At 43.8% G+C, this 25,385-nt stretch overlaps 4 protein-coding genes across 4 annotated transcripts in view; 1 reads left to right on the top strand and 3 right to left on the bottom strand.

Moving 5' to 3' along the window:
- The window catches only part of GPR135 (G protein-coupled receptor 135), a 1,711-nt gene extending 1,447 nt beyond the window's left edge, over window positions 1-264 (bottom strand). Inside the window, exon 1 of the mRNA XM_042813623.1 lies at window positions 35-264. Coding sequence (XP_042669557.1) covers window positions 35-264 — 230 coding nt within the window. The remainder of the gene's footprint in view (window positions 1-34) is intronic.
- A 557-nt stretch (window positions 265-821) lies between these two features.
- L3HYPDH (trans-L-3-hydroxyproline dehydratase) lies at window positions 822-2,984 on the bottom strand. The gene is made up of 5 exons (XM_042813621.1): window positions 2,444-2,984; window positions 2,059-2,228; window positions 1,802-1,924; window positions 1,341-1,478; window positions 822-1,205 (listed from the first exon to the last, which is right to left on the bottom strand). Exons 1-5 carry the CDS (start codon window positions 2,982-2,984, stop codon window positions 1,080-1,082), a joined length of 1,098 nt encoding a protein of 365 aa, XP_042669555.1. The 3' UTR covers window positions 822-1,079.
- Window positions 2,985-3,102: 118 nt separating this feature from the next.
- LOC122158223 (JNK1/MAPK8 associated membrane protein) lies at window positions 3,103-9,444 on the top strand. Its single transcript, XM_042814738.1, has 7 exons — window positions 3,103-3,194; window positions 3,276-3,367; window positions 3,777-3,931; window positions 4,763-4,969; window positions 5,602-5,783; window positions 6,490-6,566; window positions 6,849-9,444. The coding sequence occupies exons 1-7, from the start codon at window positions 3,182-3,184 to the stop codon at window positions 7,065-7,067; spliced, it is 945 nt and encodes a 314-aa protein (XP_042670672.1). The 5' UTR covers window positions 3,103-3,181; the 3' UTR covers window positions 7,068-9,444.
- On the bottom strand, window positions 7,266-22,473 carry LOC122158222 (trichohyalin-like). Its single transcript, XM_042814737.1, has 15 exons — window positions 22,406-22,473; window positions 21,955-22,064; window positions 19,998-20,079; window positions 18,236-18,372; window positions 18,003-18,113; window positions 15,679-15,750; window positions 14,377-14,512; window positions 13,781-13,912; window positions 11,630-11,768; window positions 11,265-11,344; window positions 10,458-10,610; window positions 9,312-9,414; window positions 9,168-9,211; window positions 8,498-8,660; window positions 7,266-7,519 (listed from the first exon to the last, which is right to left on the bottom strand). The coding sequence occupies exons 2-15, from the start codon at window positions 21,996-21,998 to the stop codon at window positions 7,494-7,496; spliced, it is 1,422 nt and encodes a 473-aa protein (XP_042670671.1). The 5' UTR covers window positions 21,999-22,064; window positions 22,406-22,473; the 3' UTR covers window positions 7,266-7,493.
- Window positions 22,474-25,385: the final 2,912 nt, after the last annotated feature.

Raw genomic sequence — 25,385 nt, 5'->3', positions numbered from 1 at the left:
GCACGGCCGCCGCCGGCTCCATGCGCAGCCCTACGGCCCGGCCCGCGCCGCGCCCGCCCCGCGCTGCCGCCGCTGACGTCGCCCCGCCGCCGTCGCCCGGGGAACCGCCCCGCCGCCCGCGCGGCCACCCGGGGCGGGAACAGCCGCGGCGCGGTGCCCCTCGGCGCCTGTGCGCGGCCTCGGCTTGTCGCCTTTCTGCTCGCGGACCTCCCCTCCCTCACAGCCCCCATCCCCTCGCAGATCCTCACGGCTGTTTCCTTGCATCTCCTCTCTCCTCCACCAGCACAGCCTCTTTCCCCCGTCCCCTCACATCCCCACCACCTCGTGCCCCCATCTCCTCACCGACCCTTGCTGTAAAAAATCTTTTGCTTTTATCCAGTCTGAACCACTCCTTTTTAGTGGGAAGCCATTTCCTCCCGTACTGTCACAGAAGATCCCGTTAAACTGGACCCTGGCTGATTCTCCAGGAACTTCTCTTCCTCCCACATTGCTCCCTCCAAGAAGCACCCAGAGCTAAGCGCTCTCAAAACACTTTCACAAGGCAAATTCTCACAAGTGCCCCCAATAACTGAATGCCATTTTGCCCAGAGGCAGAGGGGAAACTGCAGGCCCTGAGCTCCGCACTGCTGCTTGAGCAGAATCACAAGTAAATGAGTTTGCATTCAAAGGTCAGAGTGGTTCCAACTTTCCAGTTCGGTTATTGCTGCTGAAAGTTAACCCAAAGTTAGCCCATGGTCTGAGAGAAGAGAGGAGGGTTTGGGAAGCAGTGTGATGAAGACACGCAACAGCACCTGGGAGGTGAAAACAAGAGGACAGCAGTGTTTTCAGCTGGCATTTAATAGGAATCTGAATAATCTGAAAATGTAAGTAAGGCACAGAAATTTGAAGACAGATCTCCTAAGCAAGCTCCCAGCAAGCACTGCAGAGGAGCACCTGTCATCCTCAAGGACAGCAGTAGCTGTTATGGCAGCAGCCAAGGTCGGTCCTGCTGCTCTGCACACTGCGCCGGGCCACAGGGGAAGCAGAGCAGTGCACGGGCAGGAGGAGCATCAGTGACTGAGACAGTGCAGTGCCTCGGGTCACTTGAAGGAGAACCCGTGCTTCAGTGGGTCCTCCTCTTCCACAGTGAAGGTGGCCGTGCCGGTATAGAAGGCTTCCCCTGAGACTTCCACCACAACGGCGTTGTAGTCCCCGAACCTGGCTTCCTGCAGAGGGATTTGGATCAGCACAGAGCTGACAGGACATTCTCCACACCCCAGCCACAACAAGCGATGCATGAGGCTTGTGGAAAAGCAAGAACACTTCCCCAGCACTCCTCAACAGAGTGAAGCTCTGCTTGCCTTCACTGCCTTCCCCGTGAACAAGGACCCTGTGGTGCTGCTCCGAAAGATCCTGCTCTGGTTCAGCTGGATGAGTCCCTTATGGTACTGCAGGGCAATGCGAGCCGTCACACCAGAGCCTGTTGGGCTTCGGTCCACCTACAGTCGGAAGAGAACACGAGCCAGCAAGCGTTCTGGTTTTAAACAGACATGAATATTGCTCCCCTGAATTCTCCCTGCGTGGGAGAAGTGCTCCTGGCCCAGAGGTTTGGACAACATCAGGATACATCACAAATGGAAAGATAAAGTAGAATCATGGAATCATTTCGGTTGGAAAAGACCGGTAAGATCAAGCCCAGCATATAAGCAGGTTTTAGATATGAAAAGAAAAAGGTGGTCTGGCTCCTGCTTAGACTCAATGTTCCTTATGGGTCTCCTCCAACTCAGGATATTGTGTGATTGCAGAACAGGCTGTTCTGTACCTGTTCATCTGCAAACACACAGATGTTGGTGGTGGGCTCCTCGCTGAAGGCATCCTTCCCATCTGTCAGAATGGTGCCATAGATGAAAGCCAGGTCTTCACTCTCAGGGTGATGCAGCTTGAACTGGGAGAGCACACAAAGGGTTCAGGACAGGTACAGCACTTGGGCCGTCAGCAGTACAGCCTGTGGATCTGAGCGCTGTGGGTGATAAAGGGCCTCAGTCGCCACCACCCTGAAGGGAAGGCACGGGGCCATACCTGCTCCTTCACTGCCTCCGTCACCGCGCTGGCTGCGCTAACGAGGTCTCTGGTCTTTGAGGAGCACACGTCGAGACCCAGCTGCTCCGCGCTGAGAAAGGCATAGAAAGTGCCACCGTAGCTGATGTCAACCACCACCCTGCCACGACCTGGGACATCGATGGCCACGTCTGAGTGGGGAAAGAGAGGGTGGTGAGGAGGGGTCACAGTACCGAGCTGACAGAAGCCGTGAGCTCCACGAGCACTCCCATACCCAACACGGCACCCGATGCTTCATGCCATATCCCTGTCCTGAGAGATACAGGAACTGGGGAGAGCACTGCACGGCACCCCGGCACATCCCCCCAGCCCCCACAGAACGCGGTACCACCAGCTCGGGCCCCACCGGTGGCAGCGGCGAAGGCGGGCACGCTGTGGAAGCGGACGGGGTTACCGCTGTGACACCCATCCCAGGGCACGAAGGCGGTGACGGGGCCGCAGGGGCAGCGCAGGCGCACGGCGGTCTCTGGGCGCTGCGGGGCTGCCACCAACCCGAAGTCGAGGGCGAAGCGGCCGAGGGCCAGCACGGCATGGCCGCACATGGCGCTGTAGCCGGAGCCGTGCAGGAAGATCACTGCCAGGTCGGCACCGTCGGCGGCCGCCCCGCCGCGCACCACCACGGCCCCGTACATGTCGCCGTGGCCCCGCGGCTCGTGCATCAGCGTCCGCCGCACGTGGTCCTGCGTGGCCGCCATGTGCCGCCGCAGCGCCAGCAGCGACATCCCGGCCGCCGCCGCTTCTTCCATCGCCTCCAATCGCGGGATGACCCGCAACGGTTCGCCTCCCGTGTGCATCTCCACGGTGTGCAGCGTCGGTTCTGTGAGCGAGCGGGGCGGCAGCTGCCGGCCCTCGCCGTCACCGCAACCAGCCGCCGCAGCCGCCGCCATCTCCCGCGTCCTGGAACGGCGGGGACAGAGCGGGAGAAGCACCCCGCCCCCTGCGTGTAGCCGCGCCCGTGGACTCCAAGCCCCGCCCACCAGGTGGAGCGCCCCGCCCAATGGAGGCGAGGCTTGTCCGGAGGCGGAAGTGACATAAGCGGAAGTGGCTCGCTGCGGCGGGGGGGCTGTGTTGCCAGGATACCGGGATGATCCGCTCCGGTAGGCCGCGGGGCCGGGGTCGGGCACGGCGGTGGGGTCGGGCCGGAGCGCCGCGGTAACGGGGTTGCCCTCTCCCCGCAGCTGTTGACATCCAGCCCGCCTGCCTGGGGCTGTACTGCGGCAGGATCGTCCTGGCCGTCAACGGCTCCGTAGAGGTCTACGGGGACTGTGGGGTAAGTCCTGCGGGGCGGCTGGCTCCGCGCTGGCCGTGCTCTCGTGCATCCAGAAGTGAGGAATGGGGAGAGCACAGCGAGTGCCAGCTGACAGATTGCTGAGGTTGCTGTCTTTTCTCTTTAAAAATATGATAAACTTTCTGTCCTGTTAATACTTCGTGTTTTTCTCCTTATATACTGTCTAAATCTCACTTCTTCTGATTTAAAACCATTTCCCCTTCTCCTAGCACAGCAGGCCCTGCTGAAGAATCTGTGCCCTTCTTTCTTACCTCCTCCCTTTAGATACTGAAGGGCCGCTATTGGGTCTCCCTGGAGCCTTCTCTTCTCCAGGCTGAACAGCCCGAATGGTTTGTGAAGGGTTCCTAGTGGAACACAGCGGCTCTGTCAATCCATCCCATGCTTTCTGTAGGTGTGCCCCAGAGGGCAACGAACTGACGACAACAAAATCTGTCGGGAGTGTGTGGGATCCCCGGACCGCTATGACTGGCTGTACCTGGGCTTCATGGCCATGCTGCCCCTCGTTCTGCACTGGTTCTTTATTGAGTGGTATTCGGGCAAAAAGAGGTCAGTGTACCCTTCCTTCAGTTATGTTACTTAAAAAGAAAATCTTGTAACCGTGAGCATAATGGACTGAGCAGTCCTGCAGAGCACCTGCTGGTTGAGCCAATGCAGTAGCACAGGGCAGTTTTATGGGGTTTTTATTTCTGAGAGAGATTTGGGTCCTTCTCGCCTGTCTCAGCTCTCAGATGCGCTGTTATCACTCCTGCTTTCTTTGAAATGGCAGCATTGTGAGCACTGTTAGTCCTCCCCTGATGGGGTTTTTGTGCCTGTGCCTGTATTTACTTGTGAGCGTCTCAGGGCTGAGCACAAAGAAGCTGTGCTGTTCCAGCAGGAAGTAGTTCAGCTTTGTGAAGTATTGGATGTAGTGAGGAAAGCAGTGATTTATTTTGACCATGGATATTTGCTTTTTATGCTTCCAATTGGAAGCAACTGCCTGTGCCTTCCTGGAAGGCAACTCTTGCAGCATTCCTGCATCAGGTTGCATACCTAGAAGAATGCTTCTTGTGATACTATTTTATTCTGCCCATACTAAAGTAAGAGTTCATTTTAGAAGCTGGAAGGATTTCCAGTTACTTTACATACAAAGGCATCCAAGATATGGAAAATGAGTTTTCACATTCAGCTTAAAATACTGAATGTTTTTTGTTTATTTCTTCATACATACATACATACTTTGTATGAATATATATATTCATACATACTTTGTCCTATCCTTGGTCACAGTGAATCATAACTGTGGAAGGTTTTGTCCTCTTTGGACTTATGCTTCACAGTCAGCATTTAGATTTACTTTAGTGGTCACACAGCAGTAGTAAATGTCTTCCTCTTCTGCAGTTCCAGTGCACTGTTGCAGCACATCACTGCCTTGTTTGAGTGCAGCATTGCAGCAATTGTTACTCTGCTAGTGAGTGATCCTGCTGGCTCTCTGCACATCCGTTCCTGCAAGGTGAAGAAGCTTTCAGACTGGTATACGATGCTCTACAACCCAAGTCCTGATTACATCACTACAGTGCACTGCACTCATGAAGCAGTCTATCCCCTGTGAGTATAAATGCTTCTGTACTCAGAGCTGTCGTTTCCTTTTGTACGTTTTTTTCTGTCAGTGCCTCTTCTCAAAGCTGTAGAACATGTTCCTGTATACCTTGGACACTTGGGTATCAAATCCCCTCAAGTCTTTTCATGTTCTGAGCTGTTCTTTGTGTCAAACATGTAATACCTAATGACTCTTTTTTAACTGGTGAGGATAGAGTCTCTGTTCCTGTGTTTTCCTCTTGCTGCATCCTCAGCATGCAGTGGGGAAACTTGACAGAGGAGTATTCCAGAGAGTAGTTTGTGATCAGCTTCCTTCTTGCCACCAAAGAATCACAGAATTTTAGGATTTGGAAGGGACCGCTGGAGATCATTGAGTCAAACCTCCCTGCAAAGCAGGACAGAATCACTAAGAAGGTGGCATATTCTAGGATATTCCTCTGTGAAGCATGTAGGACTTCCTTTTTTATTCCCATTTGCTGGATGTTGACCATTTTCTGTAGGAAAAGTCACTCCACTGTTCTGTGTCTCTATATCCCCCTCCTGACAGCTGTGCGTTACAGCTGACACCAAACCTTGTTCTCAGTTGAGTCTGCAGGACAAACAAGATTGCATGTTTTAAGGAATTCCTCTCTTATTTGCAGGTACACGATTGTGTTTATATATTATGCCTTCTGCCTTGTGCTAATGATGCTACTTCGACCTTTCCTGGTTAAGAAGATTGCCTGTGGCCTAGGAAAGTCTGATCGATTTAAAAGCATTTACGCGGCACTTTACTTCTTCCCAGTCCTCACCGTGCTCCAGGCAGTTGGAGGAGGCCTGCTCTGTGAGTTCTCTCCTGTTAACACTGAGAAACCTACCAGTAAGCACCCTGACAAATGATGCATGGCAGAGAGGGGAGGAACACGATAGCTTTTGCTTCACAAACGAGGATATTGCTGAAGGTCTTTGTTGTCTATGAGAAGTGTCACATGAACGAGTTCCTTGTTGGTAGCCCAAAACTGGTTTGCCTTCTGCCTGTGCTGCTAGAGGCTGTCCCTTTACCAAAACAGGTACAAAACAGGCATAGTGTGGAGTGTGAGAGAAGTTCATTCAGAGTGAGGGCACGGCTGATTTCAGAATTGGATTTAAGTGTAAGTAAGTTTGTGGTTCTCAGCTCCACGTTAGTTTAGCTCCAAGCACCCTTCTCACAAGGAGGGGATGGTGTAACAGAATCTCCACTTAGCCTGACTGCTTTTTTCTTTACCTTCCTTTCCCAGTTAGTGATTTATGTGTACAGTAACTTCACCTAGAAATCTTAGTGTCTGCTGCTTTTGACACTGCATCTCTTCCCCTCTCCTCTCCTTCTCTCCTCTATAATTTGAAAACCTTAGGAGGAAGCACTGAATAGTTGTGCATGGCTGATCTCTATTGCTGTAGGCATTGATGTGAGGGTAGTAGGTGAGCACCCTTGGTAATGTGGAAGAATCTCTGCTGAAATGTATAACATTGCATTTTTTCCTACTAACGAACTGGTTACTGCTTGCCTTTAGACTATGCCTTTCCATACATCATACTGGTGTTGTCTCTGGTTACGTTGGCTGTGTACTTGTCTGCTTCGGAAGTGGAGGTAGGTAAACTTGTTTTCTATCTTGAAACTCATCATAAAATGCTTGAAGGACTAAAGGCTACTGCCTCTTGGATTTTTCTCAGCAGTGTGTTACAAGCTTCTTTGACTTCTCTGAGCTGGAAGAGGTTACTATGAGAGTTCCCTCTTGTGGTGTACTGAGAAACTGCTGTGTGCTGGAAGGCCTTAAATCCACAAGGCCTCTGCAGTGTCTGTGTGTGACCTGTGATGTGTCTTAAATACCAGGTGCATCATGCTAACAGAATATTATCTGTATTTTGCCAGTCTTTCAAGGATCTTCTTGTCAGGAAGAAAAGGCTTGTTGTCCTCTTCAGCCACTGGTTGCTTCATGCCTATGGAATCATCTCCATTCCCAAGCTGGACAAGCTTGAGCAGGATCTCCCACTGCTTGCCTTGGTTCCTGCACCTGCCATCTTCTACTTGATGACAGCAAAGTACACTGAGCCATCCCGCATACTCTCAGAAGGTGGAAATGGACATTAGAAGGATTTTGTGCCAACAGTGCTGTCCCAAGGATCTGGATTAAACAGGTTGAGTGCTTGTTATGCATTTGAAAGCTTCTGTTTTAAAAGAAGTTATCTTTGTACAGGGCTTACAGGTGAAACATTTCTGAACAAGACTGTAGTATTAAAAACCTTTGCTTCTATGAAGAAGACAGCATCTAGTATACATGAAGGGAATTGTCTGTATTTATCATCCTGAATCTGCATAAAAGCTTCAGACACTTTCTTGTACAGTATTTTGCTTGTATTGTTTATTTACTAATGTAATATTTTAGGTGGTCTTTGAATAAAACAAGGCAGCCTTCAGAATAAAATTTCAGTGAGGAGGGCTTGAATAAAACATAGCATTGATTTTCTCATCCCATATGCTGGCTTCTGTCTTCCAAAGACTATCTTGAGTATTTCCTCATTTATTCTTCACTGCATCTGATTCTAGGAGAAAGGAGAGGAAGTGCATTGTAAGTTTCTGGAGCTTGTTCTGTATACTGCTAGAAAGAAAATGCCAGTTGCAGATGCATGAATACAGAGTTCTAGAAGTATGGTCCTAAACCCCGTGTGTTAAAATATCATTTACAAAACTGACAGGTTCATGGGTAAATTTTTCTCTAAAATACCCAAATACAGGTTTCTGTCTGTATTTGCACGTTTGCCACATTAATGTACTCCCTGTAGGAAAGTGAGCAGACAGGGCAGCAACAGGCAGGAAAAGGCTTTTGCAGAGGTGCAGTACTGAGAACTGTGTGTGTTTACATGCATTTGTTTCCATGCATGGATTTCATGTGTTATGAAAAACCTCTGCATGTTGTGCCCAGGAAGCAGTACTGACACTGGCCTTCAGATGAAGCAGGGAGCTCTTCTGCTATACACTGTCCTTCCCTCCTCTGCCTGGCTTCCTCCTTGGGACATTGCCTTCCTCTGCTAGTTCCCTCTTCCTGGCATATAACCCAGACCCAACAATTTCAAAGCAGCCTCAATAGCACAGCTTTATCAGCTCCACAACACAATTAGAAACTGCATTCTGTAACAAGGCAGTAGTCATACCCTGACCAAGCCTGTGACTCATTACAAACAAGGTCCCTGTGAACTAGGAAGGAAAGCAGGAATCCATAGGCTTAGAGCTAAAAAGAGGAACTAAAGCAAACTAATGCCCTAGTGTAATAACAGTTGTTATCACAGGCCTCCAAAAAGTGGAAATTAAAGATGATAACAGCACCCAGGCTACTATTAATTCTAATATCCAGGCCCAGTTCTTCAAAAAATGCACCAGCTTTACCACAAAGCCTAAATCTACAGGAGGGCGACTTAACACAGCTGTACTGTGTGTGCTTTATCACAGACTGCTGAGAACAAATTGAATGGAACTCCTCTAGGACTGAAAAAACAGAGTGAAAAGGTTTTGGTGCGTCTTACCATCACCATCCATTCTAGATTTTTTTTCAAGCAGAGAATCCATTCCTTCCAGACTATTTCGTAGCCTGCTGTTAATGTCACCAACCCTTTCCTCTCGTTGCTGGATTTTTCTTAGCAGGGCTGTCACTGCATTCAGAATTTCCTGCTCATTCTCCAGAAATTCCTGCAATGACATGGGGTAGATTGTTTCTTTCCCTCAAAATTATGCTGAGAAAGCTTTTTTTCATCTTCTTTTCCCATAGCTTGACCAACCACCCAACTAATAGCTCTGCAGGAAGTTTTCCACTGATGACCCAATCCTTGCATTAAAAACAGGAAGGTTTTCCTGTCCTGGTGGAATATTTTGTAAAAACTTCCTTACAGTTTGCTTTAATTCCTGTTGAAAATGAAGGACGTTCCCAACTGTAAAAATATTCCAAGGTTGATGATCTGAATGAATAATAGTAAGAATATTAGCATATAAAGACAGACAGACAGGTTTAAGGTTGAACACAGATTGAGCAAAAGGATTGATACCAGGAAAAAATACATATCATTGGAAAACACAGGTTTAATATTGTGCCCCTCTATGAAATAAAAAAGGCAGTACCATACTTGTAATATGAAATGTTGCTTTTCATCATAAGTGAAATATTTGTGCAAAATTGTTTGATACGAAATTGAACTTCACCTTCTGAATAGAGCTGTCCTCTGACCATCTCTCCAGAAGAAAACCTGCAACAGAGCTGACAGTTAAGCTATGGTAGGTTGTTCTGTGAAGAAGATGCAAGGACTGAAATACCACTTTTTGTTTGGAGGCTGTAATTAACATTACCACGAAGCACTGCCAGGTCATTCCCAATTTTCACTATCGCTGACTGGTGGCCTTCAGCTTCAGAATTCATTGCCAAGATACCTTCTTTCATCTGTGCATTGCACTGTAAAATAAAAATGAATGACTTGCCACAGTTTGCAACTTTCCTAAATAAATTTCACGCAGTTTCAATGTTTCTAAAGATATCAGCAAAAAAGAATCGTAGAATCACAAAATGGTTTGGGTTGGAAGGGACCTTTAAGACCATTCAGTTCCAACCTCCTGCTGTAGGCAGGACACCCCCTCTAGCCCAGGTTGCTCACAGCCCCATCCACCCTGGCCCCCTCTCGTTCCAGGGAAGGGGCATCCACAGCCTCACTGGGCAACCTGTTTCAGTTCCTCACCACCCTCACAGTAAAGAATTTTTTTTCCTAACATCTACAAGAAGCTGCGTTTCAACTTACAGATATGCAAAGGTTAATTGTAGCCCTCTGGATGAGCTTTCTTTCGACAACAGCTTCCATGTCATCTTAATAAAGTTTCACAGTTGCCAAAATCAACGCGATACGACTACATCCATCGTTCCCATAGAACAGGACAGGGCACTGAGATCAGCCACAATAGCACAACCAAACACAATCTTCCTTCCTCTCTTCCTCAAGATAGGATCACAGGATTATGGAATGGCTTAGGTTGGAAGGGACATGAAAGATCACTGAGCTCCAGCTGCCTGCAGCCAAGGGAAGCCTTTGTGTGTCCATGAGGATAAAATGCCCATGGACATTGGCATGGCATGGGCACAGCAGCTAGTATCTAGCATCTGCAATGTCAGCAGGCACACATTCCCTACCTGCAGCAGTGGAGCGCCTGCTTGAAGGCACCAGCAGTGCACACAACTGCACAGATGTGGTTTAAGGTCTGGGTGGCAGCCTGAAAGCAGCTGGCAATAAAACCACATTTACAATGCTTTGTGGGGAAGGAGGCTCTGCTATTCTGATAGCCCAGGTCTTGAAAGGTATACAGACTCTGCCCAAAAGCCCATATTCCAAACAGCACAGGCATACTTGATGTCTCACTTCAGCCCCCTTCACATGGCAGGAAGGCCTTTTCCTGCAGCAAATGAACTTCTGATTGAGAACGAGCACTATTAATCTTCAATATACTCACTAATTTGAATCTGCAGTTCTCAGAGTTCACAATGTCAAGTTTTCTGTTGATCTCATAGATGTCTCTTTCCAGCAACTTCATAGTCTCAGTTTGATGCTTCAGCTGGCTGACTGCAGCATCACGCTTGATGCACAATTGCTTCCGTAGCTCCAGCTGTAAATAAACTGTTCACTGCTAGCTGACCTTCATACAGGAGTTTTGTACTCAAAGTGAAAAGGGATTTTTATAACACAGCACCTTTTGTTTAATAATTGCAAAGTAACATCTGAGACAGGTATCTATACTCTCTTACCAGAAAAGAGGCAGAAATACAGAGAGGGATGCTCATGGTCCACAACGAAGGAACCAGCTCAGACACAAAAGTGGCCTACCCTCTGTAGGGCCGCCCAATGACAGACATGTCACATTATTGTCACAGGATATTCCAGCATACAGAACCATTGCTTTCTGTGTTGATGTGGAAGAGTCATCAGAGAGATTTTCCCACTTACAGGACGCTGCCCTAGCAGTAGCAAGCATCTGAATAAGAGCAGGTTCACAACGGCCTCAGTTCACCAGCCTCTTTTTGGCCTGCCCATGTGCCTAGGCAGTACAAAAACAAGGCTTAAAAGCAACTCAGTATGAGCTGGGCTATGAGCTGAGCAGAGATCCGAGGCACACACCAGACAGAAACACAGCAACAGAGATGATGGCACACCCTGAGCCCCAGCCTGTCTTCCCCAACCCCAGCCTCACAGTGCCTGTGAGAAAGCAGAGTTGGTGATGGAAACGTTACAGAAGTACTACGATTAAGTTTGAAACTTTTACAGTTTCCTCCTTGAGCATCCCAGTAGTCTTGATTGATTTCTGAATGGCTCTTCGGATTTGTAACTCTTCATCTTTCTTTTCTACAAAGCAGAGAAAGGGTTTTTAAGGCAGTGTAATGAACTTTAGGTAAAGCTACTGTAAAGCAAACTAGGTTCTGTCAGTAATCGAGCTGTTTAACTGGTCTGGCATTTAAAAATACTCCATATTTATGCTACAGGATTATCCATAGTTTATGGATTCTAGTTGTTGTGCAGAGCTCAGTTTAAACTTGTTTCATAGTTCACCTAACTACAGGCAGACAAAGGGCTATGGCAATCTATTCTCAGAAATAGTCCTACTATGTCAAGGAGCTACTTCACACTTACTCAAAAATGATTTCCTCAACTCTTCATATTCTGCATACTTCTCCTCTCTTTCCTTCTGGGTTTCTTCCAAAGTTAGCCTGTTCACCTTAAACTTGTGTTCTATTTTAAGAAGATTTTCACTTGCAGTTTTGATGTCATCCTTTAATGAAAAGAAATGCTAATTGATAATCTATCAAAGCAGCATTTCATGCATAAATAATTAAACATAACCAGAGGGGAGAAAGAAAAACAAACAGAGGAAGCAATACTGGAAGTGATCTCAAGAGTTCATCTTAGTCCATCTCCCCCTGCTCTACAGCAGAATCAATCAGACCTAAGTACCCATGAGAGATGTGTGATTTGTCCTTAAATCTGTAGCAGTAGAGGATGCCACGTCTCACAGCTGACTTCAGGGTTCCACAGTTTGTGCTGTCAGTGTTTTCTTAGGTCCCAACTTTTTAAGTTAAATCTACTCTGTTTCTGTTATTTGCCTCAACAAGTGAACAAGGAGAAAAGTTTGACACCTACCTATCCTTTTTTGTTTGTCAGTTACCATTTTTCCTAGATTTACCTATTTTAACTAGAAAAGCTGCACATTTCTTCAACCTTATTTGTTTTTTTCCTGATCATTTTTGTTGTACTTGGATCTTGGATCCAAGTACAACAAAAATGGAGTATTTGTCTCTTGGATCTCTAAGCAACTTTAATCCTCCTTTAAATGAGGTGATCATTACTCAGCACAATGCTCCACCAGTGTCCTGCCAATCCAGGAGGAGCAGAAAACCTGCATCATGTGCCCTGCCAGCCTTTGTGCCTCCTTATACAGACTGGTTTGATATGTGTCTTTTTTTATCACTACATCTCTTTGTTGGCGTATGTTTAACTTGCCAGCTTTAGTCCTATTTCTCACTGCTAGACCTAAAGACCTTCTCCCATGATGGGCTTGTAACAGATTTGTATCTAAACCCACAGATAAGCCCAAAGAGTTCTTTTTTTCCCCCCTTAAATTGTTTTTCCAATTTGTTAAAAAACATTCTGAATTCCAGTTCTGCACTGTAGAGGGTGCTCCCACTCTTATCATGACTGCCTTCTGCAGATGAGATTAATACACTGTTCTACCACCTGAGTCATTAAAGAAAATACAGATTTATTTCAACCTGAGAGCAGGCCTCCCTCAAACCATCTGGGAGCACTGTTGTATTTGGCCAACGATGGGCTTGTATGAATTATATACTGTAGGTTGTTACAAAGGATAAATGTGTATGTGAACTGAAATTATTAATCAGTAATAAAAGAATTGCTATTCTTCTACCCAGCATAGCGTAAAATTCCATCAAAAGCTACTGAATGTACGTGCCATCTCCATCCAAAGAAGTTTTTGACTCGTCATTTGTCATGGAGATGATTCCAGCCAGAATGTTGACCAAGAGCCTGGGAACAGAGCATATGCTGTATCCCAAAGATCAGTGAGGTGCTTGAAATTTCCCAAAGCCCTGCATGGTTCATAAGCAGTCTTTCTCTGTCTTCCTTCCTTTGGGAAAGAAAACCTATCAGTGTTTTAATGAGCACTGACACCAAGTTGCCTTGAGTTATATACAGCAGACCACTCATCACTCAAATGGATTTGCAAAAGCCATAATTCAGAGGAGAATTTGAACAATGTCTAAAACCAACCTGTCACATTTCCATGAATGCTGGCTTGTTTACCCAAAAACAGTGAAACAAATTGTATGTGAACAAGTTACATACTGGGTAGTTCACAGTTAAATAGATGCATTCTGTAACTTAGTTTGTGCTGGATTTTTATTTTAAAATGGGAGGCATCTCTTATGAGAACAACCTTCCCTGCATGGCACTTGATTGACAGAGATGCCCTTATGTACATTAATACATGTTTGGGTTTGTACTGCTTGCAGAGTCTCAATAATTTGAGGGTCTCTTCATAAGACTATTTGATCACTAAACAAACAAACAAAAATCCCACTATCAACAGCAGAAAAAAAAAACAGAGTGAAATGTCTTGAAATAATTACTGAGCCTACCTCCAATGTGATGCAGCAAACACTGCCAATTCTGCATGGAATGAGATCAATTCATCCACCAGAAATTGACCCGGGGTTAATTAAAAACAACAACAAAACATCAAAACAAGCAAGCGAACACAAAGCTTACCTCCAGATATTTTATTTTATTAGTGAAATCTTCATTATAACTCCTGTAATCATTTTTTCTCTTTATTGCTTCTTCAGTCAGCACTTTGATTTGGTTTTCAGACTGAAGAAGTTCTTTTTCAAGCTCTTTGGTCTCATAATGGAAAACAGAACAAAGGACAGGGATTTCTGAAATATACATTGCCTATCTGAACCACTAGGAAATAAGCAATCAGAATAAAAGGAGAGTAATCTGCATTGAAAATACATCTGCTGAGATAAAGAATTGCTTTTAAATTATTAATGATGATAAGATATCATAGAATCGTTGACGTGGGAAGGGACCTCTGGAGGTCATCTTATCCAATCCCATCTACTCCAGCAGGGCCACCCACAGCCAGTTGCCCAGGACTATGTCCAAATGGCTACTGAATACCTCTAAGGATGGAAAAATTAAGACCTTTAGATACCAGAAATCTTTACACCTGATAACATGCTTATTAACTTGCATTGAGTTAGCCCTTGGAGCCTACCTACTTAGAATTTACTCTGAATTTATAGCATCAACATATTGTACCATTGAATGTCTTCAGTTATACTACCTGCTCTCTAACATACCTCCAGAAGAAGCTCAGCATGCCTTTTCTCACCAGTCTCTATCCTTTCATTCACTCTTCTGCTTATATTCTCCTCCTCCAAAAGAAAGAGTTTGCTTTGCATTGCTAAGTACAGTAGCTTCCACTGAAGCATCACTCTAGTGACAGATCATAAGCAGAAATAAGTTGAAACTGGGAGAAAAAGCGAAGGGAATGAAGGAAGACACAGCATTACTGGAGCAAGTTTAATTTGAGAATTTGGAATATTCCTCTATATTATTGAGGGGAGAATTAGGTTGGATGTTAGGAAGAAATTTTTTACTCAAGGGATGGTGAGGCCCTGGCACTGCTGCCCAGAGCCGTGTCCCATCCCTGGAGGTACCCAAGGCCTTGGATGGGCCCTGGGCAGCCTGAGCTGGGTGGAGGGGGAGCAACCAGTCCATGGCACTGGGTTGGAACTCAATGATCTTTAAGGTCCCCTCCAACCCTCTGTGATTCTATGATATCTTCTGTAACTTCAGGACTACAATCAAAGGGGTTCAGCTAGAAGCCCGGGATCCTGACAGAATCTAGAAAAGATGCATAGAAAGACAGAAAAAAACCCTACGAGTTTCTATTTAAAAGTGTCTCTGAACTGAACACAGAGAAGGACTCTAAAGGCAACGAGTCTTCTCTTAAGTCTGGACTAAATAATTTGGTTAATTTCCTTAGCAAATTGAAAAGCTAGAAGGGACATGATTTTGTGTTCGTAAATCCCTGGGGCTTGTAAACTACAAGGACAGAGCATAGCACTGATACAAGAACAGCTGCTGACATGAACATAGTGGAAGTCAGGTGAAAGATTCTTATTTATTAAAAGAGTTAGAATTTAGAATGGCATTTTAACGAGGGGAAAAGCAAAACCAGCTTATTGGATTGAGCACAATTGAATCTTGGAGACAAAAGCATGACGTAAATATTCAATTCAGTGACCCATGGACATTAATTAAATTTGAAATTAATGAAAATAAATAACCAACAGCTTCACAGCTTTCTATCCTGGTAAATATCAAATACCTTATGAATTACGGAGAACATTTACTCCTATAATGATGAAGACCAACTTACATGGTAAGTTCAATGATTCTCACCACTTGGCAGCAACTATTCAAGTGAAACTATGGGTATATTTGAGGAAATGTTCTTCTATTGCCTTTCTATCACTGGATATTTACATAGGAAGGCTTTATTTTTATATCTCTGATGTAATAGCAACTAAGTGCAGCAATGCATCAATTTACTGCTTTGTTTTTAAAGATGCAGTACACGCACTCTCTCATCTTACCTCATCTTATTTTCTGCCTTCAATTTTTGCTCTAGAGATGCCAGTTCCTTTGCATTACTTTCCTTGGCTATTCTGTGGAGAGAAAAAAAAAAAAAAAAAAAAAAAAAGAAACTTTCAGAAACAATGCTGAACATTTGCAAGCACTTCCCCTCAAATTTTTAGCAGAGCTTCTCAAAATATTCCTTTCATTAAACATTTATTAGATGGACACAGGCAACGTGGTACCTGTGGATCACATCTCAGAAATGCACATTCTGTAGCGTTCAGCCAAACGGTGCATTACAGAGTTTCCCAGCTTCAAAACATCCATTTAAAACTAAAAGAGTTGGTATCAAAGTGCACGATTCTTACGTGCATTCAGTGTATTCTAGGGGAGCTCAATACAATGAAAAAAGGTTGGTGGTGTGAAACCAGTGATTCTCACTCCTTCAAGATTCAAAGACAACGGGAAGTGCCTGCTCCAAATCCAGAAGGTCACAAAGAGGTAGGAGGGGAGTCTCTTCCAAAGGTTTTATTGGTTCAAATGGAAAATTGATCAAACCAGCACTCAGAGACATTTCAGTAGTGCTGCACTGTAGCCCTAAGTAATTCTTGCAAAACAATGAGAAAGTCCTATTTGTTTCTATTCCATACTCAGCAAAATTATGTTCATAATCATAAAGTTGGGTTTCCCATCTCGGTGGGTTTTATCCATCAAAGATTGCCCTCTTTGAATGAAACCTGACAGATTAGATTTGAAATGTCATATTAAAAAAATGAAAATCAATCTTATGAAGCGAATGGTGGCATCCTGAACATATTACTCATCATTCTCAGAGAAAAGAAAAATTAACAAGAGATCCTAATTTTGGTTTCCACGTCGGTGACCCTGTTAAATTGACTGGGAGCTCTGTGCATCATTCACTGAAATTAAATGATTTGGGCTAGATGGACAAGGATGCTGCTTCTCAGGAGACCAGCGAAGATTCAAAGAACAAGGTTACTGTGTACAAACAAAATAAAAAGTAAGATGATAGAGACTGGGAAAGAGTGGTCTCTCAAACAGTTTTTCTAAGAGGTTTTGTGTTGTCTGATGTAGCCTGATTTACAAGTATGAGAAAGCTGTAACAGCCCTTCCTTTCCTGTCATTAGTTTAGATTCCAAACTAGTGTTAAGATACTATCTGATGACTATTTCACTTCTGTATCTTGTTAATTTAGTTTTGCAATGTAGATTTTATTCACATTGCTCTACAAGTTGACCTTCTCTTTACCAGTGTATTTGCACTCCATATTTACATGGCAGCAGTATTTCTTTCGCCAAGAATAACAAATACACTGTTTGTATTAGATAAAAAGGTACTTCTTTCCCTACAAAGCAGGATGAATGCATTGTGTTTTCATGTTCAGTCAAAGGGAGGCAAGTGAATATTTTCTTGTATTTTATCTATAATTATATCCATAAGCTGAACAACACTGCATAACAAAACATTCCTCAGTAGGATTTAGAGAGAGAACAAGGAAGCCACATTAACACAGCCCTTTGGTGCCACACCACAAGAAAAACTGTGCAGAATGAGGACAACTGGCAGCAAAGAAAACACACTGTATGCAATATTTGGCTCTGCTGGGTTTGGAGGATATAACTGGCTGATCCTTTTCACTTTCTCTTGCAAAGGATGATCCTCCAACAGAGAGAAAAAGCTCTTCCCCTTGCCAGGATTACCCTCCTTACTTGAGATTTTATTTTTAGAGTACAACATTCAGCATTCCTGTCGTGATTCTCCAGTAAGCAGGCAACCTGGGACAGGACATCTGGGGTCAGTACACGTGGCCAGTTCCTCATCTATGGCAACAAAATCCCCAAATCTCTCCCACCAGCTTCATGTTCAGAAAAAGCTGCAGTGCCTGGACAACACTGCTCCCATCCACACCCCAAAGATTTGGTATTTTGAGAGCATTTTTGTGCACAAGACTAACCTGTTTTTACTTTGCTTTATCTGAGCAAAGGCAGATTTTCTCAGATACCACCATAAAAGGAGGATGGTTTGGTCCAAGACCTCATACTACTGTATGGAGCTTCCAGTCAAAACCAATGTTTTTGAATTTTTACATTTTGCACTGCTACAACTTATTTGAATTTCAATTCTTATTTGAATATTTCTCATCTCATGATAAGAAACTGCAAACTCAATTAGGGTAATAGGCAGCTGACCTCTCCGTAGTATGAGGTTTCATTCCAGCCTACTGGTAAAGATCATAAACCCTTTTAAGTTTGCTCTGCTTTATCTGATGTTCAGTTCAGAATATCTCAAACCAGCAAGAAGATTTTGAAAGCTCACATACAATAGGCTGTCTTCAAGATATTCAGTTTCCTTCTCCAGGTTTTTTGTTTTCATCACAAGTTTCTCTAGAAATTCACGCTTCTCATCTAACAGAACAGATAACCTCCTCAATCTAACAGAAGAAAGAGATGTAGAAATGTGGCCTCAATATGTAGCAAGAAAAGCATTAGCCATAAAATCATAAAATGACAAAATTAAAATATCCGGATCCCAAATCTGATAGGTAAAACCTACTTTGCCTCCATCTCATCTCTTCTTCTGGCCCAGTGTTTTTCTTCTTCCAGTGCTCGCTCAAACTTCTGGTGCACAGCTTTGTTTTCCAATTTAAGTTTGTCGTTCAGGCATTCAGCGCTTTGTAGATATTTATTAGCCTACAAATAAGGTCTGTAGACGTTAGCTGAATATCCTCTCTTGTAATAATGTTCTACGCTGCTACAATGCTTTTCTTAAAAAAAATCTGAACTTTTAAATAAATTGAGCTTGACTTCATACATGTAATTGACATACACAAATGTCACGTCAAGATTGCATCTCTGGATTTTCATTTCCATGTCCCCATTCAAACCAATTGGTCTGAAACAACCTCCGGGCTGTGCTGCTCCCAGACACGCGGTGCCTTCCTCCACATAGAGGCAGGGACTCCTACTGTGAGCCACAAGAGTGATGAAGTGGGAATGAGGAAGGACTGGCCATGAAGGAGCCCTGGGAAGGTAGGCATGCAGTATTAAAGAGGAGGGAAGTCGTGTGTCATGGCTGAGGGAGACAGGGGTAGGAAGCTGGAAGAGAGAAAGGAAGTAGGAATGGGGTCCTGGCTTGTGATTGTGGAAGTGCAGGAGAACCGCGAGTGAAGTGTGCATTTAATGGAGAGAACTTGGTACTTCCTAATGCCAATATGTCTGAGTTTTTAGAATCACTGAATCACAGAATGCTTTGGGTTGGAAAGGACCTTGAAGATCATTTAGTTCCGATCCCCTGCTATGGCCAGGGACACCTCCCTCTAGCCCAGGTTGCTCACAGCCCCATCCAGCCTGGCCTTGAATGCCTCCATGGAGGAAACATCTACAACCTCTCTGTGCAACCTGTTCCAGTGCCTCACCATCCTCACAGTAAAGAATTTCTTCCTGGTATCTAGTCTAAATCTACCCTCTTCCAGTTTAAAGCATTCCCCCTCATCCTGTCATACCTGCCCTTATAAAAAGTCCCTCCCCAGCTTTCCTGTAGGCTCCCTTCAGGTACTGGAAGGCCACTATAAGGTCCCTCCAGAGCCTTTTCTTCTCCAGGCTAAGAGCCCCAGCTTTTTAATGAGTGGATACCTTGCTCGATATACATAAATATGGAGATACAATTCATTAACTTAAGTTAGAAATCATCCCCAGATTGATGTGTGTAGTCTGCATAACAATAATCTCAAGTAGTAGGACTTCCTTCACAGAATCAGCAGATGGAGTGCCACAGCTAATTATCTTTTCCACACAGGCAATATAAATGAATGATATAAAGAAGCATGGAGCCAATCCTCAAGAATCACTATGAAAATTCCACACCCAGATTTCCAAGTCAGGATACCAACCTCATTCTTGCAAACAAATCTCACCACAATCTTTATATAAACAACAGCCTATCCCATTCTTTTATTGCATATGGACTCTGTCCTAAATCAACACCCTAGTCTCAAAACCCTCTAGTTTCTTGCATCCCAGATCACAAGACCATAGCCTCAGGTTTACACCACCTCTCAGTACCCCCTTCAGTATCATATCAACACCTTCCTGTGATCTTAGTTAAAGAGGAGATCTCACCACTGAGAGACAGAGCCTAAGCAGAGTAGAAGGCAAATATTTGTACATCTTCTACATGGTTGTACCCACCAAACACAGAGGCGTGGGCAAATCAAAGCACCTAACACATTCCATGTTCCACTTTGGACAGGTCTGTGATTGACTGTTTCATCAAAACCTGGCTTAGTAAAATTCTGACCAGAATAAAAATCTCTTACCTTTCCAAGTTCCTGATCAAAATCCTCTTTTTCTCGTGCAATTTTTGATTGTGAAAGCAGTAACTCAGAATCAATCTGATTTCTATTAAACAAAGTCAATTTGGACATGTTAGGTGAGCACTAACTCACCTATTAAAAGCTATCATATAATAGCTTGGGTTGGAAGGGAACTCAATAATCATCAAGTTCCAGCTCCCCTGCTGCAGGCAGGGTTGCCAACCAGGCCGCCCAGGGCTCCATCCAACCTGGCCTTGAACACCACCAGGGATGGGGCACCCACATCCTCTCTGGGCAGCCTGTCCCAACACTTGCCACCCTCCCAGTGAAATGCATTCTTACTCTCAGGCCCTTTGATATAAATGTAAGCTATATAAATGTCTGCATGCATTTGAGATCTATTTCATACAGATATTCTTATTCATTTGTGTCCCCTAATATATCTGATGAGAATGAAACCTGCAAAAAAGTTATAGACATGCAGAACTACCAGGCTTTCTACTCATAGATCTTAAAATACAAGTCAAGGAAGGCTTGTGGGCGGTATTTTCTATAGACAAACTGATAGAATATTCAAACAGCAAGCAGACAGGCCTTCAGGTAAATAAACCCTACCAGCAAGAGATCTACTGGTTAAAGTGGTAGAATTTGAGTATGAATTTATCCTTTTTCTTCTGATGGACATCGTGCAATTGTATGTTTCACAGGATGTGGTCAGCACAAGAGCTGCTCCCTTCCTTTGACTATCTTCTAAACAAACTGGGAGTGATGGAAGAAACAAGAGTCAACCTAAAGAAGTGCCTCAGGAAAGCAATGTGAGGAGAAGGAAGAACAGATACCACAAGGGTGTCCTTTTGTATTAAAGGCAAAACCCAAACTGAGCAGGCTTTGAGATAATGTGCCAAATACTGTGAAGGAAAAAATTACTGGCCAGAATCTTTCTTTAACTCAGCTGCTTAACTTCATCTGCTTCATCAAATAATGGAATGTTATGAAGAAAAAACACTCTGAAGGAAATAAAGACATTCATAATGTCTAACAGCTTCAGAAATGCAGTAGAATGAGAACAGAAGGACAATACTGTTACAATGAGGCTATAAAATTCACCACAGCCAGTGGTCCACGGTCATTCACCAAGTTGCAACTACTTTTAGGCCCTTTAAATGTCAGCATAAACAATCTCCCTAGCACAGATCCCATACTCCAGAGGGTAAAGATAAGCAATTTGTAACTGTCTACAGAAGCAAGAGCCGTGACCAGATGGTGGCTGCAGCTCATTTCTTTCCAGTAATTACACTGTTAATTAATGGCAGTACTCATTCCACAAATACATTAATGGATTTGTTCTGCCATCAAGAGAAATATTAAAGTTCTGAACGATACTTTTACCCATGTTTCACAGAACTCTTATTTTCTTCTTTGTATGGGTTCTTAATCCATCTTATAGAGCAAAAGGGGTTCAAACCGAAATCTGAACCATCAGAACATCTCATTTCTCCCCATCCCCTTCAGTCGTATAAACCTTCACACGACCAATGGCAGAGACAGAGGGGAAGCAGCACAGATCTACCCTTGGTGATGCTACGTTGAGGATCTCCACGTTGAGCTCTATTGCACGTAGCAAACAATTCCAGAGAGAAACAGCTGATAGAACCAGCCTGTGCTGTTTAACTGGGTGCAGCTCTAGTCCAAAAGGAACTTTTACTGATAGCTAATTCAGATTAAACCCAGCTTAATCCAAAGTCTTCTCTGTAAACCCTTTAAAGCCACTAGAAAGACTCCCATTTATTGTTGCATTACAATTTATAAAGAGAATTGTAGCTATTTTACAGTGTTAAGCAATTCACAGGCTCTGTAGAATTCAGCTGGCTCTTCATAAACACTGCTGTCACCTTTCCCAGTGAAAACATGGATGCAGTCTTAGCAGAACGATCAGCCCAAAGGATTCATGAATTCTTACCTCTTTTCCAAGGCTGCCACCACGTCTGCCTGTTTGAGAGCCATTTGCTTTTCCAAACATTCCCTCTTTTCTTTCAGTTTTGTGATGAGAATTTCCTCATCATGTATTGCCTATAAAAAAAAATTAAAAAGATTAAAAGAATATTTATAAAATATTATAAAATAAAATACATTATTAAAAAAAAGCAGGCAACAAATCCCTTTCTGCCACTGATCTTCAAGACTTTATAACATCTGAATGGGATTTTCCTCTAATGTTTTCTAAGAAGTCTGAGATTCCAGAGTCAAAACAACAACTGTCTGCAAAGAGAGAATGCTGAGGAAGCAGTGGTTAAAGGCTGTATTCATTATATCTATCTAAAGGTATCTACGATTCCTCTATTCTCAAAAATAGATTCACAATTCAGTAATTAATCAACAATGCCAATCAATTAGCTAACATGTAAGCTTACTATCCTTCTTAAAAGGTAGCATTTCACTCTAAATTCCCCCTCACTTCGACCAATTTTGAAGTTAAACATTGATCTTTGCACTGACAACAAACCACAACGACTCTGCATTGAACTCACTGTGGAATTCAGACTTATCAGACGTTGCAGGTCCAATAATTTCTTATTCAGGTTTTCAAACATGTGCTTTTTTGCCAAAGTTTTTTCCTTTTGAGCATCAAGGATTTTTTTCATTTCTCTGCTCTGCATTAAAAAGAACACAATTAATTCATTCTGAGTAACACACTGCACATTTAAAAATTTATAGTAAAGCATCTGGAGCTTCTCAAAATTAAACGAGCACATCTACATTGGCAGAAAATAAACTTCTGCCAAAACCACAGCTACGTACCAAAGGAATAAATTCTACATGAAAAAGAAATAATAAATGACGCAAATGAGGATCAGAACAGGAGGGGATACGACTATTTATGAGGGTGGATAGCGATAAGACAAAGGGAAATGGTTTTAAACCGAGGCAGGGGAGGTTGAGGTTGGATATTAGGAGGAAGTTTTTCCCCCAGAGGGTGGTGAGGCACTGGCACAGGTTGCCCAAGGAGGCTGTGGATGCCCCATCCCTGCAGGCATTCAAGGCCAGGCTGGATGTGGCTCTGGGCAGCCTGGGCTGCTGGTTGGCGACCTGCACACAGCAGGGGGTTGGAGCTGGATGAGCACTGTGCTCCTTTGCAACCCAGGCCATTCTAGGATTCTGTGATCTCTCAGGAGCTCATGTGATTTTGTTTCAGTGGAAGAACCTGATTATACCTTCCCAGGAACACAGCTACAGTTCTGTTCTGGGGAGACATATTCTCTATGAGGAAGCTTTCATTTAATCTATTTGCTTCTTTTTATGTTACCATTCAGAAAGGATACCAAATGTATGCAACTGAAAGTAGGGCAGGATATAAAAACCAGTAAAGCCTTATCTCACAGTTTGGTGGTAAATATAGGCACTTTTATTTTAAGCAGTGTGTCTGGAGGGATGCAATCCCAGCATACAATCATTTGTCCCACACACAGCAAGAAGGACTGATACAGACACATCATGAGATAATCTGATAGAACACGGATTTTAGAAACTGTGCAGTTTTGGTGTGTGTGTGTTTGTGTGTATACAAGGACCCCCCACACACAGACAAAGCTCCTGTATCTACAACAAGAGCCAGTTCTGTGCTTGGCTGCTGTGGGGGCCTAAATTAGCTGCAAACAGAAAGCCAAACACAGCATTAGACACAATTTCTCAGGGCACTTCAAAACCTTTACCTTTCCATCACACTCTTCCATCTCTTTCTCAAGCTGACTCATTTTTTCAGCTATTTTTTCTTGTAGTTCTTCTAACTCTGCCTTTGCTCTGATTATTTCTCTTTCTGTAGCTCTTGTTTTACGATCAGTCTCAAGTAAGAGCACATTTGTGTTAATTTTTGTTGCCATCCTTTCATTCAGTAAGTCCACTTTTTCTTTATGCTGTATCTGCAGGCGCTTTTGTTCCTCACTGAAAAAAACCCAAACCATTCATGTCTTCTGTTACTTCAGATGTTATTTCTGTTGCTTCGAATGTTTATTGAAATAAATACTTGCTTATTCATATATTGACAATCTCAAGACTCAATCTCTACTGTAAGGCACAACATTCACCAGCACGTGTGATTAAAACCATTTAAGACACTTCACTCTAATGGAACAGCTTTCTGTTTTTTATATTATTACCTTCCTAAAGTAATACTTTTCATAGAATCACAGAATGGTTTGGGTTGGAAGGGACCCTTAAGATCATCCAGTTCCAACCCCCTGCTATTGGCAGGTACACCTCCCTCTAGAGCAGGTTGCTCACAGCCCCATCCAGCCTGGGACTCCAGTGGGATTATTTTCCAAAAGGCTCATTAAAAATGGAAGGACTGCCTTCAAGCACCAAACAAATGGAGAAAGAAGACTTCCCCTAAGAAAATGCATTTAATTTATTTTTGAACAGCTCTCTATCAGCTTGCCAGGGGGTGACAGTAACACGAAATCTGTCAGTGAGAAAACAAGAATCATCTCCGTATCTTTGGGTAACTCTTGAAGAGGGATCTCTATCACAGTTACTAATTCATAGAATCACCCGGGTTGAAAAGGGCCATAATGATCATCTAGTTTCAGGGTTCCTAACATTTTTTTTTTTTTCCTAAACTGAGAGTTATGATCTTTGCAGTTGTTCCTTAACAAAAATCACTGAAAGAGAAAACTCTCCCTTGACAAAGTGAGAAGCCAGGCAGCAGCCAGCTTTCCCCAGCCAAGCTTATCAGAGTTTCTAGGGGGACAGGCAGCAGCAAGCAAGCTCTAATGTTCAAGAAACCAGATCTGGAGAAGCAGGCTTGCTGCTGCAGCACAGAGTTGCCTAGAAACACTGCAGCTAGCTGCAGGAGTGAGGGACAAGCACTGCTCACCATGTTTTCATAACATTTCAGTTCGCCTTAATCACCTTGTCAGTATGTTTTTCCTCTCTCAGATAAATACTTACCACAGTGCAGCATTCTGCCTTTCACAAAGGGTTTGCTTCTCATCCAATAATTCAATTTCAGAAGCAATGTTTTTCAATGCAGACCGCAGCTGATTCATCTTAGCAGCACCAGATTCACGTGACGCAGCAACAAGAGCTACAAAATAAATACAAAACACACTGAAGCCTCTTAGCTGCAAAAAGGCATAGCTGAGATAATGCATAAAGGGATCGATTCATAACCTTGGACCCACCACTGTAAGTACTGTCACTTGGCAAGGAATAGCTGTGATTCTGAGGCACTAACTACATAACATCCCCTAAATCACATCCTTTATCTAGCATTTCAGTCTTATCACAATTTCCCTGAGTCATCATCATTTATCAACAAGAAAAAGTCTGCTGTATTCTTAGAGAGCCATTGCTCTTTTCCAAACTATGTGCCTACAAAATCCCCTGGGCATGCAG

The sequence above is a fragment of the Centrocercus urophasianus genome, unplaced genomic scaffold (assembly GCF_019232065.1).
Source record: "Centrocercus urophasianus isolate 14NV4802_14NV808 unplaced genomic scaffold, USGS_Curo_1.0 seq_14, whole genome shotgun sequence".
Lineage (NCBI taxonomy): Eukaryota > Metazoa > Chordata > Aves > Galliformes > Phasianidae > Centrocercus > Centrocercus urophasianus.
This window is presented reverse-complemented; position numbering and strand designations above follow the sequence as displayed.

Excerpts from the sequence above, each read along its gene's own strand:
- L3HYPDH (XM_042813621.1), bottom strand. The coding sequence starts at position 2,984 with ATGGCGGCGGCTGCGGCGGCTGGTTGCGGTGACGGCGAGGGCCGGCAG. Across the intron at positions 2,229-2,443 it reads CGCCTTCGCCGCTGCCACCG|ACGTGGCCATCGATGTCCCA; the intron begins GTGGGGCCCGAG and ends TTCCCCACTCAG. Across the intron at positions 1,925-2,058 it reads CGGAGGCAGTGAAGGAGCAG|TTCAAGCTGCATCACCCTGA; the intron begins GTATGGCCCCGT and ends GTGCTCTCCCAG.
- LOC122158223 (XM_042814738.1), top strand. Across the intron at positions 3,368-3,776 it reads AGGTCTACGGGGACTGTGGG|GTGTGCCCCAGAGGGCAACG; the intron begins GTAAGTCCTGCG and ends TGCTTTCTGTAG. Across the intron at positions 4,970-5,601 it reads CATGAAGCAGTCTATCCCCT|GTACACGATTGTGTTTATAT; the intron begins GTGAGTATAAAT and ends TCTTATTTGCAG.
- LOC122158222 (XM_042814737.1), bottom strand. The coding sequence starts at position 21,998 with ATGGCTCTCAAACAGGCAGACGTGGTGGCAGCCTTGGAAAAGAG. Across the intron at positions 18,373-19,997 it reads TTGATCAGGAACTTGGAAAG|GCTAATAAATATCTACAAAG; the intron begins GTAAGAGATTTT and ends CCTTATTTGTAG. Across the intron at positions 11,769-13,780 it reads ATAAAATAAAATATCTGGAG|GATGACATCAAAACTGCAAG; the intron begins GTAAGCTTTGTG and ends TTTTCATTAAAG.